Source organism: Epinephelus lanceolatus, chromosome 19 (genome assembly GCF_041903045.1).
Source record: "Epinephelus lanceolatus isolate andai-2023 chromosome 19, ASM4190304v1, whole genome shotgun sequence".
NCBI classification, from domain to species: Eukaryota; Metazoa; Chordata; class Actinopteri; order Perciformes; family Serranidae; genus Epinephelus; species Epinephelus lanceolatus.
In genome coordinates this window covers 22,329,879-22,350,544 of record NC_135752.1, presented here as the reverse complement: position 1 = coordinate 22,350,544, position 20,666 = coordinate 22,329,879, and the positions used below count along the sequence as shown (strand labels likewise).

The 20,666-nt window shown below is 41.8% G+C and overlaps 1 protein-coding gene across 4 annotated transcripts in view; it reads left to right on the top strand.

Moving 5' to 3' along the window:
• strbp (spermatid perinuclear RNA binding protein) overlaps window positions 1-18,623 on the top strand; it is a 106,346-nt gene extending 87,723 nt beyond the window's left edge. For 3 of the 4 annotated variants that reach the window (XM_033647733.2, XM_033647736.2, XM_033647734.2), the window contains 10 exons: window positions 141-238; window positions 3,080-3,185; window positions 3,930-4,013; window positions 4,635-4,843; window positions 7,105-7,257; window positions 7,534-7,668; window positions 8,241-8,381; window positions 8,889-9,018; window positions 9,418-9,471; window positions 17,319-18,623. In XM_033647733.2, coding sequence (XP_033503624.2) covers window positions 141-238; window positions 3,080-3,185; window positions 3,930-4,013; window positions 4,635-4,843; window positions 7,105-7,257; window positions 7,534-7,668; window positions 8,241-8,381; window positions 8,889-9,018; window positions 9,418-9,471; window positions 17,319-17,413 — 1,205 coding nt within the window. In that variant the 3' untranslated portion in view covers window positions 17,414-18,623. Of the gene's footprint in view, window positions 1-140; window positions 239-3,079; window positions 3,186-3,929; window positions 4,014-4,634; window positions 4,844-7,104; window positions 7,258-7,533; window positions 7,669-8,240; window positions 8,382-8,888; window positions 9,019-9,417; window positions 9,472-13,419; window positions 13,985-17,318 lie in introns of those variants that run through there. The other variant, XM_078161881.1, reaches the window with a different exon arrangement.
• Window positions 18,624-20,666: the final 2,043 nt, after the last annotated feature.

Below are 20,666 nucleotides of genomic sequence, written 5' to 3'. Positions count from 1 at the left end.
AGGATTTCCGCTGTCGCTCATTTCATGACAGTGAAGCCTCAGTGAAGCCTAATTAAATGTTGCTGAGCTGCAGTGTCAGCATGTAAAGTGACAACAACTGACTTTGTGTGTGTGTGTGTGTGTCTGTTGTCTTCCCCCAGGTGGTCCAGGTTTACACGACCCATGTGAGAAAGAGCCAACAAACACACTAGCCAACATGACCGATCAGCAGGCTGAGGCCATTACCTACCGCGCACAGGTACATGCACACACACAGACACTCACACGTCAGCTTAAAGACACAGTTGTTATCACCCAGCTGCACTTGCCCTGAGCTGTCAGTGTGTGGGAATCAGTAAGCAACACGCCTATTACCAGACAGAAAGACCCCATCATCACCCCAACCACGCAATCTGCATGCACACACACATTCACTTCCACGAGCGTGCGTGCACGTCTCCAGAAAGAGCTGTGTGGTTCTGCATTTTAATGATTGGTGTGGGAAACTATTGCCATTGCAAGCCATAAATCCATCTCTGACACCCCGAGGACAGTATTTGTGTGCACGCACTGTGGGCGTGTGGGCTGTCATGTCCTTCTTCACACACACACTCGGCTGAGCAGGGCAGCCTCTGAGCCGCATGGCTTAGTGAATCCTGCCGTCCATTTCCTTTGAAGGCAGCAGGAACGAGGCAGGAATGTCAATGGGGATAATTGTATTGGAGCAGATACAAGAGCAGATAGAAGAGAGGGAGCTGTTCTGTCAATGAGCTACACCGGGCCTCATGAATATCTGAGACACTCTACCTCCCTAATGGATTTGTGTTAGCAGGGCCTCTTGTGTGCCATTCTGGTTATCTGTCTGATTGTTTGTGTAGATTGAGGATGTGTACATTACATAGGAATGACGAGTTCATACACGGACACACTGGTTAGTATATCTGCTGGTGTTACTGATACTAAAGGGTAAAAACATTTTAAAGCATGTCTTCTCTTTTTGTGTACAAATGTGTGTGTGCAAGCTGTGATGTCATTCATGGATGCACAGATTTGGTCATTATTTGGTGCTTATTTACTTATGTCTTCTCTTTTTGTGTACAAATGTGTGTGTGCAAGCTGTGTTGTCATTCATGGATGCACAGATTTGGTCATTATTTGGTGCTTATTTACTTATACAACTTTGGACATGGCCTCCTAATATTTGGGAAGATGAGAAACATTACATCAGCTCAAATACACCATTTTAACATCTTGTCTTTCTCAGTTTTTCAACCTGAATTTACCACCTCCTGCTTTGTCCTATATCAGCATAACAGCTTCACATCACATCCCATTTAATGAAAACTGCAACAGTATTTCAGAACAAATTCACATTATTGATTCATCATTCTGTTCGTGAGGGAAGATGCATCACAACAAGACTGCTGTGAAAACAGAATATGTGACTGCATGTCTACAAATCTTCTGGGATACATGTAGCAAACTGACTTTACATTGGTCTGTGTTATCACTTTGAATTTATTTATTATTAATAAAATGTTTCAGGATCATGTTTAACTTTAGATTTGAAAAAACATTCTGCTTTTTTTGTTTGTTTTGTTGGGGGGTTTTGCAAACTGGTGTTGGTGGAGCTGCAATGATTAATAAACTAATAATCGATTAGTTTTCAACTGTGAAATTCATTTGAAAACCAATGATTCAGTTTGAGTAATTAAGAAGAAGAGGCAAAACTCCCTGATTCGGGGTTCTTAAATGTGATTATTTATTGGTTTCTTCACTCCTCCATGGCAGTAAACTGAACATTTTTATGTTGTTGACAAAACAAGACATTTGAGAATGTCATCTTGGGCTTTGGGAAATATTTCATCAACATTTCATCAACATTTTCTGACATTTTATAGACCTAACAACTAAACAATTCATTTAGAAAATAATCAACAGAATAAATGACAATGAAAATAATCATTAATTGCAGATTTATGAAAAAAAAAGTGGGCATTTAGGAGGCAGGGTATGCCTCCATGCTGTTAAGTTGCATTATGGGAAAAGTAGGATCCAATTTTAAGTGCTATCATTGTATATTTTCAGTACAATAATTGATTGCTAGAGTGCCTATATATATAATCTGGTGAAGCGCTTAAAGGTGTTAAGGCAAAAAATGATACACTTTCATACTTTTGTTGCAGATTTTATTTGTAAAGCGTGGGAGAGAAGGCAGAATATTCTGTTTAAAGTCTGAGCCGTAAAAGGGGCTGTAATTATGTATGAAATGAAAAAAAATAATAAGAAGAAGAATAATAATGTACACTGCAACTGTACTTTTTTTGGTGTCTTATAAACCCATGAGGGTTGGGCACTTTGTGCATGACACGTAAATAAAAATAATCAATCAATCAATCAATCAATCATACACTTTAATGTGTGTAGTGAGTCTTGGCTGCGGTGGTACAGCTGCAGGGGATGCTGGACCAACAAAACACAGTGGGAAGTTGAAACAGAATCAACTATTGGAGAAACGCAACCTGACATAATGCCATGGTGGCCAATCACGTAACCGGGCATCAGACACTAAGATGTCCACAGGAACACGTACTACAGTCTCTTTCTATTGTTAGATGTTATAGTAAGTAAGAGAAATAACGACAAGGGAGAGCTCTTGTGTGGTTTGTGTGTACACTCATATGTCTTTTGTGGCGGTAAAGATAATCCAGTAATGATCTACAGATCCAAAAATAAATACTCATATGCTTAGATGGGGAGATTGGCTTTCTATAGTTGGTCTCCTCCACTCCCCCACAAATGGGCCATTTAAGTGACATTCCCACACCACCACACTGCCGCTGAACGTGGTGTGAACACAGCCTACGGACTAAAATGTTGTATTTCTTAAGTTTAATTTTACTGTTTAAGTTTATAGCAAGTTAAAGAACATAATTTTCTCTTGCCTTGCCTATGGACATTTCCTCCTACACACCAGTGCATCATCCTTCACAGTCCAGATTGGAGTTCCTCTTTGCCTGAAAGCAACAGTAAATAGTTTGACTCTGTTAATGTCCATACTGTGAATGAAGTTTGAATCTGAGTCTTCTGCGTCCAACAGCATGCTCTCAGACTCATGGCGTTCGGACAGATCTACAAGGTGTTGGAGATGGATCCTCTTCCCTCAAATAAACCCTCGCAGAAATACCCGTGGTCTGATAAAGAAGGTCTGTCTTCTGTCCAATATATCCCCCATATGTCTGTGTTTCTGTCCCTGTCTGCATGTGCTTGATCATCTGTCTACTCAGGTTTTTAGTCTGTACGTATCAATTTTCACTCTGCCTGTGTGAAAGCTTGTGTGCTGGTCTGTTATTCCCACATGAAACCTGCAGCAGAGAGGTTTCAGACATAGGTCGGACTTGCTATCAAATGTTTTTGCACAAGACGTGACCTTTCTGGGTGCGTTCGATGTTTTTTTACCCCCACACCAGCACTGACAGCACTATCAACATCTCTGAAATGTTCAGCAACATATAGATATCATGTTCTGATGTCTTGTTATTTGACAGTGTCGCAGCAAAAACATGGCTGCCTTGCTTTTGTTCACCCAAGAGAAAGTTGGCAAACTCTCAAGCTGACTTTCATGACAAATCGACTCAAGGCCTCTTTGGTGCCTCGTGATGCTGACATGGAAAATTGCCAGAGCATTTACAGATTAAGGTGCAGCCAGGAAAGGAGCTTATATGTCTTCCTCATTGTTTGCTGGTCTGCCTGTCTGTTCTGTTTATCTTGTCTGTGAGTTTATCCATCTTTATGCTGCTTCTTACATAATGCTTGTTTGTTTTACCTTCCTTTCTTTCTGTCTTTCTGTCATACACATTCGCCTTAGTGTGCGTTCATATAAACATCTCTTGTAGCCACTGATTGATTAGTAATTCTCTCTGTGTTTCTTCCTCTTGCTTTCACTCCAGGCTTAGGTCTCAAGAGGCCATATGAGGACGGAGGGATGGATGACAAGGACCTCATCAAGAAGATGAAGAGGAATCTGAGGAAAGGTACGGGAAGGAAGAGTACCTTTCATTACTATTATTCTGTTTAATCACCCAGTTATTTTAAATACAGTAAGAAAGGAAGCTTCGGATTCCCTTTATTTTCATTCAAACCTCTGCAAACAAAGCAGCACAATGCTTAGAGATGGGAGTCATCATATTCTGTTGTCTACAGACAAGCCTCACTTCTCCCTGTCTCTATTTTTTCCCTGTCTGCTTCTCTCCCTTCCACCTTCCTTCCATCCCTTGGAGGCAGATCAATAGTATTGATTGCTAACGTTTTAGTAGGCCACCCAACCATCCCCGGCTCTTTCTTCACACAAGGAGAAGATGAACCACGACTAATGGAGACAGAGAGGCATTTTTAGATATTGGCAAACAGGAGGAAAGTGATTGAAAGAGAAAGAAAATAGAGAGGCACCTTTTATTCATCATGAAAACAACCCCAGCATGGGGGCTGAAAACCTTTAGAAAATGTGATTTATTAGGTACAGGATCTCTGGATCGGCCCAGTCTGTCCAATTCCGCCTGGATAATTGGTACACCTTCTACAAACCCTTTTTAAATTTCTCCCAATATGCTCTACTTTCTACTGTAACCATACCCCCCTCCATTTTTTTCCATTAGTCCTAGACAGTAAAGCCATAGACTCCAACCAGCCAATGAACGCCCTGATGCGGTTGAACCAGATCCGGCCGGGGCTGCAGTATCGCCTGCTGTCCCAGTCGGGCCCGGTTCACGCTCCGGTCTTCACCATGTCCGTGGATCTGGATGGAACCATTTACGAAGCATCTGGGTCCTCCAAGAAGACCGCCAAGCTCCACGTCGCTGTCAAGGTAAGGAAGAGTGTGTGGACAAACATATTCGGACAAACTGTATACAGAATAGAACAATGATTAAAGACCCACTAATAAAGGAAAGAGAGATGGATGATTCTTCTTTTGGCTACCTAAAGTACCTTTTAAGCTCCAGCCGCAGCCAAACCTGTGCGTATCTGCAAATGTGTTTTTGTCTCTGGATGCCTATTGGTGTGTGTGTGTTTGTGTGTGTGGGTCTGCAGAGAGATGGAGGTGGGCAAATCCATGTAATCCCAAAGTGGTTGTGAACAAAGAGGCTCTCTAGAGCACAGAGCCGGGATAATCCGCTATCCGCTCCATTCCCATAAAAGGCTCTTTCTCCCCCTTTTCCATTCTCCTTCTCACTCACTTTCTTTCTCTCATGTACTCACCTTTTGATCTCCCCTCCTCTGCCTCACTTTCTCTCCCTCTCTCTGCGCTGTACTCTCCCACTGTACTGGCTGGTTCAGTGGCTGTAACACAATCACCCATTTGGGTCAGAAACGTGTCATTCTTCTATTCTCTCCGTGTGCATATTGTTCTGAATCACTTTGCCACTCTGTGTGCTGTCGAGGACTTACAGTAGACTCTGTACAGCCAGTGTATCATAATGGCTTATTGTAGGCATTGTGTGAGTTAGATTAAACTCTGTCATGTCAGTACATGCAGTATGCTGCAATATTGCTGCTTCTGGTAGAATTATTTTGTAAGAATATACAAATTTGTGTCATCAACACGGTGGAGGGGTGACGGATGTGGTTGTATTTCCTGTCTGTGCACTGCTTTTCATTCTCATTGCCCTTGGTAGCAGCTCTCTACCTTTATGGCTGGTGACACCATTAAATTCTGTTTGAAACAGAGGCATTGCACACATTAATGTGTCAGAGTGAAATCGTTTTCATATTGCAAAACCTGTCTCATCCCACTTAGTGTTTTATTTCAGCAGCTTAGCAAATAAATTCTCCAAGATGTTAGATCAAGGATGCTCGACTTGCTTTGCCTTGGGGCAACTTTTGCAAAATGGCAGGAGGCCAGGGGCCAGCTGCAGCAACTGGCATAGGTCAGGTGTAGGCAGGGGTGTGTCCAGGATTTGAGGATATTCAGGGCTTAGGCCAGACCTTTGTCAGGTGGTCCAGCTCTAGTTTGATGCTCTTTATGTACTCTTGTACCTTATTTACATTAAAAGTACAAAAATATAAGTTGGGTATCACCGTGTTAGATGGTTGACTGAGGACATCTCCATTCAGCTAGCTAAATAACCGTTTACACACCACTGTGCTAGACTAGATGACATTATATCTCGCTAACATGCGGCTTAGCCAAATATTCAAGATGCCCCCAACTAAGAATTTTCCTAGTCATCCAATAGTTGTCATTTAGGGCCATTAGTTGACTAGTCATCCGCATGTTTACGATATTAATTTAATTATTAAATGATATATTTTGGGTGGGGCAGCACAATGGTTTGAATTCAAGGTGTGAGAAAGAATAGTATCAGTAACAATGTTAACACTGTGCTACATTACAGAGAAATACAAAACCGTACTAATGAACCTTCATTAATATAGGCCTATATTTTATCTACAAGTGCACGTCACACACTGAGCGAGCCGCCTGTTAATGATGCACAATAGCAGCAAAATACAAGTTGTTAAATAAATATGATTGTTGTCAGAACAACTGTCATAGCATATGTCTGTTTACATTAAAACCAATAATGGTTCGGGTTTCAAATACAAATTTTTAGCTGTAGTTTTTATGCCTCTGCATGGGTGACAGCCGTGGCTGCAGGCATTATGTTTTCATTTGGCTGTCTCATTTTTGCGAGCGTGACATTTCAGGAACACCTTAAGTGAATTATTCAGACTTGGCCAAAACATCCACTTGGACTCAGCGATGAACTGATTAGAGTTTGGTGGTCAAAGGTCAAGCTCACTGTGACCTCACAAAATAAATTTTATTCCGAATTGGTGACTCCAATCTTGGGTGTCCACCTTGAAAATGTGCTGATTGCATAGATCTTCTCTGCTGTCTGGTTGAAGATGTGTGAAGCATCCATGTTTTAGAATATGTAGCTTCTTTACATCAACATCCATCCATACAACATTGTCTCCTGTTATTGCTATATATGTGTCTGGACAGACGTGGGTGTAAACTGTATCTGCAACTTGACTGGTTGGTGAAGGCGGTAATTCTAGTTTTTGTTTGCGGTTTCTTTCCTTCCAACTCCTTTTTACTTTATCATTATCTTCCCTTTCTAGGTTCTCCAGGCAATGGGCTACCCAACAGGTTTCGACTCAGACCTGGACCCCATGAGTTCAGACGAGAAGTCGGATGGTGAGGGGAAGAGTGAGACGTCATCGCACACTAGCAATAACCCAACACACTCCTCGGACAGTTCCAACACACTGGAGGTGAGGATTGAGAAACGTGCTGACACACTACTGCATACACTCAGTTTGAATACTTTTTTAAAGTCTAAGTTGCAAATTTTGATTTTAAGTAATTAAAATCTAATAGTCACTTTGGTTTAAGGTCATAGAAGGTATCAAAATTTTGTCACAGCTTCACCCTGCTCACATCCATGCACTTGCTCCATCTCTCAGGTTTACTGTCCGCAGTGTGCTTTCTAATAAAGCTATGAAGATGCTTTAAAATTAAAGTACTTTAATAATTGTTTCACTCCCCAGGTGCGAACTCAGGGTCCCATACTGACGGCAAGTGGAAAGAACCCCGTCATGGAGCTAAACGAAAAGAGACGAGGCCTCAAATATGAACTCATCTCTGAAAGCGGAGGCAGCCACGACAAACGCTTTGTTATGGAGGTCAGAGCTTCATTCACACACACTGACTGCCTCTGGGAAAAGATTAGAAAACACATACACATGTAAAAGAGTTTGGGGCCATGACATGTAATCAAAAATGATAGAAAAAAGTACACGTTAGCCAGGGGGAGACACCTACAGAGGGTAAGCCACACACACACACACACTCACACTCACACTCCGAAACAAGCTGATCACTGGTAGCGTCAATCAGTCAACTTGCTTCCTGGAGCAGGCCCGTTCTCTGTGGGGTGTGTTGTTTTCCGACATGCCTGGCTGCTCCGTCGCTCTGCTGATTGATTAGCAAGCCCGCTTGACAGCAGGCCATCGCTAAACAAGCCGTCCTGTTCAGCCAGACTCACTGGCTGAGTTACTGATGACTGATAAACACACCGAGTTTGGGGCAGAATTGGTGTGCGATTGATAGTTTTGACAGGGTTATAACATGAAATATGACACCTTGAGTAGATATGATAATTAACACAGAAAATCCAATGCAGAAGTCTAATCATAAAAAATCTTTTGATGAATATTTCAAATTTTGTGTGTGTGTTTGTGTGTGTTCATGTCAGGTGGAGGTCGATGGGCAGAAGTTTCGCGGGGCAGGCCCCAACAAAAAAGTAGCAAAGGCCAGTGCCGCTCTAGCAGCTCTGGAAAAACTCTTCTCTGGTCCCAACGCAGCTGCAAACAAGAAGAAGAAGATATTGCCTCAGGTAAGGAGACACACACACACATACAGTACATACCAGACACAGAGGGTTCGGCTTCATTGTGAAGCATTTACGCACACAATATGAAATGTATAATCGAAGCAATCTGGTCCTTTCTTCCTTGAGAGCCAAAATGTCAGTGCAGATTTGAAGATGATAAAGTTTAAAGGTTTTCCTGTGATCAGTAATCATCTCTGTGGAGTCGCGGGATGATTTGTCCACCTTGTTCACCCATCAGTAATCAACAGCACTGCGTTTAACAAGTGTCTAATCAATCAGCTCAATACCTGACCAGTTATCAGATCACCGCTCCTCCACTTGTCAATGAGCCTGTGTGACAGGTTTGTGAACAATGAGGCCCATAATGCTTCAGAACAATGTCCCTGATAAGTGTGTGTGCTTTTATGCCTTATTTCTGCTCACCATATCCATACAGACAAACATCTGTGCATCTGTGTGTCTTTATACTATGTTTGAAACACACTTTTCATGTCATGTGTCTGTGTTCAGTCTAAAGGAGCCCTGGCCGCGGCAGCAGCAGCCTCAGCAGTAGCAGCTCAGGTAGCCAGAGGAAGAGGAAGAGCAGCACTCGCGAGAGGAGCCTTCGTCAGTGCAGCCGCACCTGGATATGTCACACCAGGTAGTGAGAGGATAGATGTCAAATTATTTATGCCCACATTTGTTGGATCCCCATATCAGTTTTTGACTTGAATAGTATTCTTGGCCCCTTATTTTCACTTTTAATCAGAATTTTATAGATATAACATACTGTATATATATATATATAATATACTGTAAATGTTTAGTTTGTGCTTAACCTCCACACACACACACAACCCTATTGTGTGTGAATAAGTGAATGAACAGTGTGTAAATCTTCTTAGGAAGGAGTGTAACTTCCACTCAGGTCTTTAAACCCGAACCCACAGCTGTCCACTGCCAAAACACTCATCTACACTTACTGAAGAGATACTGAAATGTTACTTTGAATTAAACAAGTGCGCAATTGAATTAGACTCTGTAACCTCTTCTCCAACAGGCTTTGGGACACCGTATGGCTACAGCCCTGCTGCAGCAGCTGCTCCTGCGTACGGTACGTGCTCCCTGTTTGTTTTCCCTGTCAACTCATTTCACCGTCCTTATACGGTCTATAACCTCTTCACTTCTAATCCAGCATAACTGCTAAATATTTGTAGGCAAATTAATTATTAAGTAGGTTTATGTTACATCATAAGACCCTCTACTCGACTTCCTTTTGCTTCAAATTCCCTTCTTTTCTCGAACTTACTTCAAAACTTGATTCAGTCATGATCAAACAAATCTTACACTGTTGCCTCTTTGTTGTGTGCTCCAAGCAAATCTGTCTGTACTTTGGCTTTTTGTCTGCTCACCACTTGGTTTCTTAATCTGCTTGTTGCCACTCACTCCCTCATCTCTTACGGATCACTGCTGTCAGTTAAGAGCTGCCGTCAGCTTCAAGCTTTTACGCCAAAACTCCCAAAAACCAATCAAAAACATAATGACACATGGCTGCACTCGCAGTCCTTCGCCTTTGCATAAGTTGAATGAAAACAGAAAAGAGTAATAAACTCTAACATCAACTAACTATACAAGCTTTCAAGGACTTATAACGACCCAGACACGCTGCCTTTGCTGCCCTCATCATCATTTCTGTTAAGATTAGCAGAACACATAGTGTGAGTTCCTCACTTTACCCGCTGTTATTTAAGACAGGGTGGCGGGGGAGCTTTGCCACTGCAGTGCTGCTCCTGTCATGTTACCGCTGCTGAGGGGTTTCTATGTCCTTACTGCTGAAAGTGGCCACTGGGCTCTCTCACACACACGCACAGGCTAAAATCTATACTAGTCCTTGACCTTTAGCTGCGTAAGTATTGGTGCAAAACTCACTCACACATGCGTCCCCCTGTCACACCTTCGACAGACTTGGCCTTGTGTAGTGTGTGCACACATGTAGCATTGGGAGGCCTCTCTGTCCATCCTACAGCTTTGAGTTTGAATAGGTCTTATGTGCTTGGAGAAACTGATCTGGGGCCCCAGGCAGACGTCTAGTGCCCCCCTGAGATCCCAACAGCCTCATATATGAAGTGCGCCTTAGTTTGTCTGTTTATGGTGGAGCTGGATCTCTGAGTTTATTTGAGGTGTTTCGTTTCAGTCCCTGGCATCGGCACGCTTTTCACGCTTTTTATTGTGACTGCGGTGCGTACTGAAACCCTCAGAATTCAAAGGTAGTTGCTGCTTTCATTGAACTAGCAAGCTGTTAGAATTGGTTTTTTTTTATTTTATGCTTCTTATTTTAAAGTTTATTAATGGCCATGACATCTAAAATATTTAATAAAGCATTCAGTAGGCTGCTTCGTGCCCGGCCAGTAAAAAGCCTTGGCTAATAAAGAGGCGATTAAATGCCCTCTATCCTCTGTGGGGTTGATGAAGTAAAAAACTGTTGCGCACTGTGTGCACCTCTGCCCCGTGACTCACAAGCACACGTCACGCATCTTGGTGGGTGATCATTGTGAGTTCAGCTGACCCTGAGCTTTAACCTGAGCTGTAACCTCCTACATGAAGGTAGGAAGTTCAATTTGTGTTATTTGAAAAAGAAAATGGAATGGAAATGGAATAAAACTCAAATGAAATGCTTCATTCCCGCCAATTTGCGTCAACACAGCTTGTATGTTGAGACCTTGCTGGCTGGGGTGGTTTTTCGTTACTGTTCAGCTTCACTTTTTGCTTCATGGTTCCCAACATGTGACCAGAGACCCTGTGCAAAGAGTAAAGGTGAAAAATGTTTTCTTTATACACCCAGTTGACTTATAATGCTGAGCTGCAGATCGAGGGAAGAATAAGAACGAGAGATATGTTGTTTATTACACTAATAGTACTGTTAATATCCACTTTCCAGAATAAGAGGAAAACGTGTCCGAATTGGTAAAAACAGACTTTTTGTTGGTCCCACTGGAGCCTGTATTTCAGTCAAAAGAGAGAATAAAGGCACATGATAAAATTGGGAACTACTTTAAGCTTTTTTTTAATACAAAGCTTTCATCCTGTTTCCTGCTTTTCACTGAGCTGCGGCACACGCTGCTGCTTTGGGCTTTCTCGTTGGCAAACACTTTCTAGACTGCTGCTGGGCTCGGTAGAGCACCAGAACGTTCTGTGAAGCACGAATATCACATTGTAGGACGTGAAACACTAGATCATAGAGCACAGGCATGATATTATAGGGCACAGAACATTATGTTGGAGAACACAGAACAGGTTATCATGGAACATAGACATTATTAAAAAGCTTTGGTAGAATGACACATTTCCTTTACTTCACAGTACAAACAACAACTTCTTCTGCACAGCTGTCTCCTTTAAAGGATTGTTCCACTTTATTACTAGTTGGGTCCTACACTAGTAGTTTTGTCCATCATTCCTATCAGTAATTGCTGACATTTGGCAATGTGACATCACTGAAAAGAACCAAACCATAGATACGACAAACTTAAAAACACAAAGTAATCTGATCTCACAGAAATACGTGAAATGACCACAACCTCTTAACACCGCATTTGGTAATGGTGACATGTAATGTGTTATAGGTGGACTATACAGGATAGTTGGTTACTGTTTGTAAACGCACTCACCAGCAGAAGTGAAAGTGTGAAAGCCAACACCAGATTCACTCTCGTTACACTCTTGCTATATTTGCATTTTAAGGAGCTGTGTCACTTGGATGCCTGCTGCTTACAGTCTGGCACCTTGTCGCCATTTTGTTATAAAGCCGCAACCTCAGCTGACTGCTGTGGCGGTAATAGGGGTGGGGGAAAAAATCGATACAGCGTAGTATCGTGATATTTTTGTATGGCAATCGTGTCATCACATGGACGCCAAGTATCTATTTTTTTGTTATATAAATTATTGAGATTACAAATACAAGTTAAATGATTGGTAGCCCACTAGAATGATATAATCAAGTGCCTTTTCAGTCTACTAGATACATTTTGCTGCAGTAAAAATCATTAAAGTGTTTTTGTTTTATTAGATAAAACAGATGTTGATAAAGTTTTACTTTGGGGACAAAAAATTTATTGCAATACTCAGCATATCGCAACATGTTTAACATCTCAATAATATTGTATCGTGACTTTAGTATCCTGATTCCTACCCATAGGGTTACATACCCATAAACATCCTGAACACAGAAGATAAGAAGAAAGTAAGACACACACACACATCTAGTGGGTCATAAGTGATGATTGGGAGGGATTACTTCTAAATGAGTCTATTGTTTTTGTGAAAAAAAATATCCTGCATAGTATATCTTTAAAATTACGTCCCTGCACCACAAATGGTTGCAGTTTTTTTAACATGGTTAGCTTTAGGGGAAAACATTCTCGGTTAGGTTTAGTACAAGACATAACTGCGTCATCTAACATGACACTGTTGTATGTAGGTAGATAAAGTAAAACAGTGGCTCATGGGTGAAAGTCCTCTGTTTGTTTGACCTATCCACCATCCCACCCGCCCACACTATGCAAACTTTCTCGCTCTTTTGCTATTGCGTGACGTCCAGGGAATTTGTGTGTCCACCACGAAAAGTGATTTTTAATTAACTTTAGTGATGCCAGCACATAATTTTAACACATTACATGCCACTAACACTTAATGCTAATTAACTAGATGAATACAATCTTTTTATAACCGATGGAAAAGATTGCTAAAACTACAGAAAAAAGACCTAAGTTGTAATAAACTAATCCTTAACTTTGGGCTTTTCCTTTCTTCTCTTTCACTCTGAATCTCTCTCCTTCTCGGTCCCTCTAACCACTGATGAAGGATGTCACCTAGTTTACACGCTAGCCTGCCTGTTCTCACACACTCACATTCCCCCCCTTGGGTGCCCTATTTGTGTCTTGCGAGGGGTGTTTGTTGGACCTAGATGTAGCGTAGTGTGTAGTGTAGTGAGCATAGAAACACTTGGTTTATTTATTGCCCTGGACTCATGCAGAGCTGTGCTCTTCTCATGTCTCCCCTCTAGGTTTGCCCAAGAGAATGCTTCTGTTGCCTGTCATGAAAGTGCCCGCCTACCCCGTCCCCCACTACTTCTTTTAGCACAGGAGACACACACACACCAAACATGTTTTCATACATACCAAATGCTTTTTCCAAGCCGTACAGCTCGCTTTTATATAGAAGGGAAACTCAGTTTTGTTTTGTTTTTTCTACAATATCAATGATGGGGAGAGGATTAAGGACTTGAGCTGAAGATTTGTAAAAGCGTTGTTTTTTTTCTCACTGTTTCCAGAAACTTTTATGGACATGAAAAAATACTGCAGGTTTAAGTTCTTAAGAGACAAACAAAAACTTGAACGATTTGTACTGTGAACTGTGACCTCATTCTTTGAGTCTAAATTATATATATCAGCCTTTTGTTATTGTGTTTATTTTTTTGCCAGGAAGAGGATATAGCCTTTGCAATATGATACACACAACACACACACACACATTCTCTGTAAAAAGGAAATAATAATGAGCTGTGTGAAGGATGTATAGGAATAAATAAATAATAATGTTAAATAAAGTTTATCTCCTATAAAAGCTGAGCGTTGCCTGGTGTATATCTGATTTTAAGGCTTTCAGCTGCTGGGGACTTGATTTACCTCTGTCCACCTGCACATGATACTGTGACCTTACATTTCAACATTGAGCTTTAATATTCCACCCTCATACATGCACACGGATTGAATTTCAATCTTTTCACGTACCTCAGGGTGTCTTGTCGCATCCCTTTGACCCTCAGCTTATAGATATTCAGAGAGAAAGGCAAGAAGACAACAGATGAATTTAGAAAGCTCTCATCAGATCCTGCATCTTGCATTCAGCTGCACGATCCCATTACCTTACATGGATTAATATTTGGCGTGTTTCCTGCAGCTATCAGAGGTATCACCTACAGTATATATGCAGAGCCTTTATAGGTTGTCATATAAGCTGACTTCAGCCTTTTGCAGCAGCAAGTTTAGAGCCTCAGTACATTGTCTTAGCTGAATTCAGTTGGCATAAAATGGCTGAAAACTAATAAAGCAGCAATAAGAGACCCACATGAATTAAAACCTCACTGTCAGTGTGTTTTATGTTGTTTCATTATATCAGTATCATGCTGTATTTATTGTTTTGCACGTTTCTGCTCAATTAAGGATCAGCACCAACTGAGCCGCTGAAACCTGGGCTCCAAACTATCCCTCTTGACTCGGTCTGTGTTTCAAATAAAGATTTTAAATATTTGATGACTTAATATCACAGGTGAAATAAATAATAAGAGGAACTTTGCTAGAAATTATAAAAAAACGTACTCCAACATGTTAGTCAGAGGTCAGCACCAGCCAAGACAGAGTTACGCTGGACCTTCACCACGTCTTGGTCATCCAGCCACAGCGAGAGATAACCCCTCCCCTGACGACGTCTCCATGGTTACAGCTATGAGGCGCAGCCATTGGATGAGAGGACCCAGTATCTTGTCCAATGGTTGGTTGAGCTCCATTGAGTTGTTGTAAAAACCTTTCAAATTATATTTGTCTGACGTCACCGAAGCTTTACTTCAATCTCACATGACTGAAGATGAATTTCCAGCTGTTTGAATTCTGTGTGTATTTACTGATGTTCTTCTGTTCAAGGTTGAATTCGTTATAAGTGAGAGCTGAAGCCCAAGAGAGAGCATGTCCATGTGTATAAATGTACTTTCAAAATGGCTTCACCTGTGTCTGATCTCATCTTCAGTCTTTACATGTTACATTTAATATTTGTGATGAGGCTTTTCACTCAGCTCCTTCTGGATATCCATGACTGGAATAGTTGTAGGATATTAAAGGAATAGTTTTGGGAAATTCAGTTCGTTGCTTTCTTGTCGAGAGTTAGATGAGAAGATTGATACCACCCACATGTCTGTATGCTACTTATGACGCTGCAGCCAGCTGGCGTAGCTTAGCTAGACCGGAAACGGAGGGAAACAGCTAGCCTGACTCTGACCACATTATATCTCATGGACAGAGCAGAGTGTTGCTGATAGGTCGATGTTTTTCCCCTGCCTTTGGTCTTTGTTTTAAGAAACTCACCATATCATGGCTCCAGCTCCAAATTTAAGGCTAGTATCAGTTTTGTCAAGCCAGTTTTAATTTATTTGTCCATTTCCTTCTGCTTACCTGGGAGCAGGTCATGGTGACAGCAGGCTCTCAGCAGCAATGTTTTTAAAATCCTCCTGGGTAATCTGGATGTGTTCTCAAGCCAGATGAGATATATAATCTCTCCAGTGTGTTCTGAGCCTACCTGCAGGGTCTCATTTTAGTTGGACGTGCCCAGAAAACCTCCTAAGGAAGGCGTCTACGAGGCATCCTGAGAAGATGCCTGAGCACCTCTCCCTGCCATATTGCTAAGGGTGAGCCCAGCCACCCTATGGAGGAAACTCATTTTGGCCTTCTAAAGCTTTTTGGCTCAGTTCCCTGCCTTCTAACAACTGTCAGCTACCACACCCATTAGTTCTGCTGACGCTGCACCAATCCTCCTGTCAGTCAGGCTCCTTTACCCTCACTCCTGAACAAGACCCAGGTGGATTGCGCCCGCTGGGTTGGGATTGAGTTGCTGCCGCAAGTGTAGAAGTTCAGGTAGTTTATTTACATAACTCAATGCCACAAATCACAAATTAGCATCAAAGGGCTTTACAGTCTGTTCAACACAGGATACCCTCTGTCCACTGACCCTCATTTCAGATAAGGATATACACAGTTTCAGTTCCTGCACAGACACAAGCTGACACACTTGGATCTTTTATACTTGGTGCAGTTTCTTCCCCAGGCAAACCGATATTCTCCCAAATTTAGGGGGCAGTGCAATGAAAACTCGCATCTACAGCATGGTTCTCCGTCCCAGTGGTTTGGGAGATGGCGAAGATGGTGGCACGCGCATGTGTAGCGGCTCTTAGCTCTCCTGTTTGATGCTTTTTGTTATGTATCTTGTTGTGTTTGTTGTTTCATCCTGGTGAGCTCTGCCAGGCTAAGCTTATGTATAGTTGACGGGATTTAATTAACATCAACCTACAAAGTAGCTCCTCTGTTATGAGCTTCTTTTAACAGATGCACAACATACCAGCAGATATCTCCTGATCACTGGGGTCTCCGTGGATTGTTGTCAACTCCAACAAGCGGCAAAGACGGCGTAGGAAGAGGAAACAAAAGCGTTGATGCCGAGCTGGTGTGCTAACTAGGCTAAAGAAGCAGCCACATAAACCCCCGCTCCCGTGCCTCTTTCTGGCCAACGTCAGATCCATTGCACACAAAATGAATGAAGTGGAGCTAAGGATTACTACTGACAAGTTTTTACAATTGCTATTCACATCCGCATTGTTAAAAAATGTGGGACGTGCACAGACAGGCTAAAAATCCGCCACAAAGGGATGTGTTCGATGGTGTGACGTCACTTTGGCCGTGCATCTATGCGTGACCCTCCCAGATGCATCAAGTATAAATCAAGCATCAAACAGGGAATAAAATGGCACAAAGAAAGAGCAACAGTGAAGTGGATCCTGCTCCAGGACATACAGTCAATGTCACAAATACAGAATAGACCCAAAAAGCAAAAATCAGGATGATAATGATAAAGAAAGCAAATAAGTGTATTTCCCAAAATGCTGAACTATTCCTTTAATTTAGTACTTGACATACAGTATAGACAAGTTTATGTAATGTTATTAATGCCACCCAGGGAGTAATCTTTTTTACTGGAACATCTCCAGGTATAGCTCCTCTTTCAGCCCATATTGTTGTCAAAGAAGTGAAGAAAGTTTGATATATAGTAGCCTCACATTGTGTTTAATAGATGTGTCTTTGTATATGCATAGCAATATCACCCCTGCTCTGTTTGTCTCTGTTCTTCATCTAACTGCAGGTGGTCTTTTCATTGACAATCCCTTCTACCAGCCGAGGACCATCGCTCCTTTTATCATTCATCTGGGTCCCCAGGATCTCTTCTCTGACTTCTAGAGGCAGCAGGTTATCGGATACACTCCCCACACTTACCTGTCTGTATACGCAGGACACCTGTTTTTCTGTCCGTCAAAGTGGACTGCCTTTCTATCCAGGTGATGGACTCACAGATCCAAAACTGTTTTCGTTTGATCAGTCCGCCAGGGGGAAAAAAACTTTCTGCCCAACAGCAGCAGCAACTATGTGACATACTGACAGAGAGGCTCAGAGCTCCTCTCTGTGTATCCTCCTCTCTCTCCCCCCAGATTATCACTTCAGAGGAGAGTAACTTTACACGAAGCAATACTCGGATTTTACGAGATACGTTCAGCTGCGACTGTGTGAGGCTGGGCTGAACTTCTTTCTTATAGCAATACACCAGAACTCCTCTCTGCGAGCTTACTTACTTGAGAAGATGTGAATGTCCGACGGAGTTTTACCCAACACAGCATTGCAATAGCTCATTCTGATTGTATATTCATTGTATGTGTGTGTACGTGTGGCTATAACATGACTATATACACATATATGTATGGTGTATGTTTCTATAACAATGTGTTGACAATAATATTACTATATGATGATGTATTTATGTAAATATTCTATAAAATATAACTATTGTTGGTATAAATTATTTTAGAATTATAAAGTGAAATGTAACTGTAATATCACGGTATAGCTTTCTTCCAATTTTATATACACTGAGCAATTGAAGCTAGTTCTAGGAGATGCAATATTATCTTTGGTATTCCTATTAACCTGTGCTGTTAGAATAATAATGCTTCCTTCTTTCCTTCCTTCAAACTTTTCCTCTATCTTTGATGTCTTTCTGAGCCTTTCTGAGCACGCTCTCTGCTGCCCGAGGTTTGTTTACGTGGCCCGGACCAGAGGTGCTCGCTACTACTGAACACACTCATCACCTAATCACACCTGCACACACACACACACAAACACACACACTTTTCCTGTCAGAAAGCACATTTTCTATAGTCTCACTGCTGGCAGGGAATACTGTTGTTACAAATACAGTACTGTATGTGTATAGTATGTGTATACTCTGATGTACGTGCTGCTCCATTTACCATTCACTCATGTTAGCGGACTCACCCATCAACACTCGGAACAATCTTCAGCTCTGTCCCGCTCGCCTTAGGGACCAAAAGCACAGCTCACTCACACGCATTACTTTACACTCACACATTCACACACCCTTCCCTCCACCCTCCTATGGCAATCCTCTACTGTACAGACGTGAAGCTGCAGGTGACAGATATTAGTTGATTGTCAAGAGCCTTCCTAGACAAAGGGAAAGACAGCACCAACTAACTAATGAAAGGTATAGCCCAGGAAAAATCTCCAAAATTGGGACACTAAATTGGATGTCATGTCCCTTTCTTGGGAAGCTTGGCACATTTCAGTGGCTGGTGATGTCACCTAAAGGTTTTTTGAGGAATGGGGTTTAACCTTTGGTTGCCTTTGCCGATCACTGAAGCCAGGAAATTGGAGCAAAAGAAACCTGGCTGGAGCTGAAGTGGACTGAGGAAGTTTCAGTTAGGGTTGCACCGATCCAGAGTGCCTGAGTATTGGCAGCATCAATCTTGAATTTAAAACAATTCTAGTAAGTTCCACACATTGAGGATTACAGATTTGACATTTAGAAAAAAGACTCGTATCGGATTGGTACTTGGTGTTGGCAGATACCAATAGATTGTGTTAAAGAATGGACGTAGCTACCATTTTGTCACTCAGTGGATTGTGGGCTGCCACTTTGAAGTAGTTTGGCCGTTGCCATCTTGCTTTTATGGAGCCAGAAGTTACTATATTGGAATGTCTTAAGTGCTGTATTGAAGGCAACTGGACTTGCTTGAGTTTCTTGAAGATGTTTCACCTCTCATCCAAGTGGCTTCTTCAGTTCTGGAGTTCTTCAAAACTCCAGAACTGAGCACTTAAGATTATCATGACTTGGATGACTGAAAATCTTGATGAATATATATTTGGACAAGAGAGTGGAGCTTAAGAGCAGCATGGGGGGGATCTGACTCATAGACCTTGGTGACACCTGTCACTTAAGTGGCCATGCCCTTAACTATGTGTAACATCAAGCCTTGCGAAAATTAGCTATAGAAACCAAAACCATTTATTGTATCAGGCTGAAAACATGTTTATTTCCGCTGTGGAGTTGGACATTTTAACACTGGAGTCTATGGGGATTGACTCGCTTCTGGAGCCAGCCTCAAGTGGCCATTCAAGGAACTGCAGTTTTTGGCAGTAAAGCGTCAGCTTCATTTTTCAGACCCTGAGTTGAGGTTTTGGCATTGGGAGAGAAAAAGTTGGATCGGTCATCATGCAAACACAACACAAAACTTCTCTGTAAGGCTAAATATGCTGTCAATAGAACAGTGATTCTGGACATTTCCACTGCAACACATATTTGAGGAAGCAAAATTATCTTTGGAGATTGAAAAGTATATTTACTTTGTATTTTGAGATGAAGATCAGATCTTTTTAAAGATTTTAAGCCTCCTTATGCAGTTTGCATGTGAAGGCACCTCTGCACTGGCCTCAGCTGTCAGCCAGTGAGGAAACTGGAGTCTGGTCATCATTTTTAGACTCAAAATAGATGTATATTGCTTTGTAGTAGTTGACTGTATAGTACTAGTGTTGTGGGTTTAATGCTGCTATAGCCCTCATTGAATTAATGCAGGTAGTAATTAGACTGAGAGATGAGATATCCCATTAAACTGGAAAGTGCTTTGTGCATAACAATGTGTTGGGTCTAATTTTGGGGTATTGTTGGAGCCAAACAGGTGTCACAACACACTGAGATAGCAGTCAAAGCATACGCACAGTACTCACTCAGCGCTGTGTGGGATTTTTGCAAATTTCTGTGGTGCTTACATGCCGCTGAAAGCTCTTCATCAGTTTTTATTTTTTATTTTTAGCCCTTAATAGAGACAAGGTGTCAGTCAGCAGAGGCAAAAATTGAACAGAATGTGCATCAAAAGGCTTTGATTCTCCTCACGCTAGCCTTGATCTGGGCGCCAGTTTGATCTTGCGTGTTTGTGTCTGCTTTGATTCAACAAAAAGCACGTCTGAGAATGAGAAAATAGACTCGCTAAGGTCTATTTTTTAAGACAATAAGTCAGATTTGCGTTAGATTTTGTGACACCGCTGTGCTGACAGCGAAGATAATTTGACAAGGTTACTGAAGATGGGATAAAATGTGCCATCAAGCTGTGATTGGCAGATTGGAGGTTAACTGGAGGATATC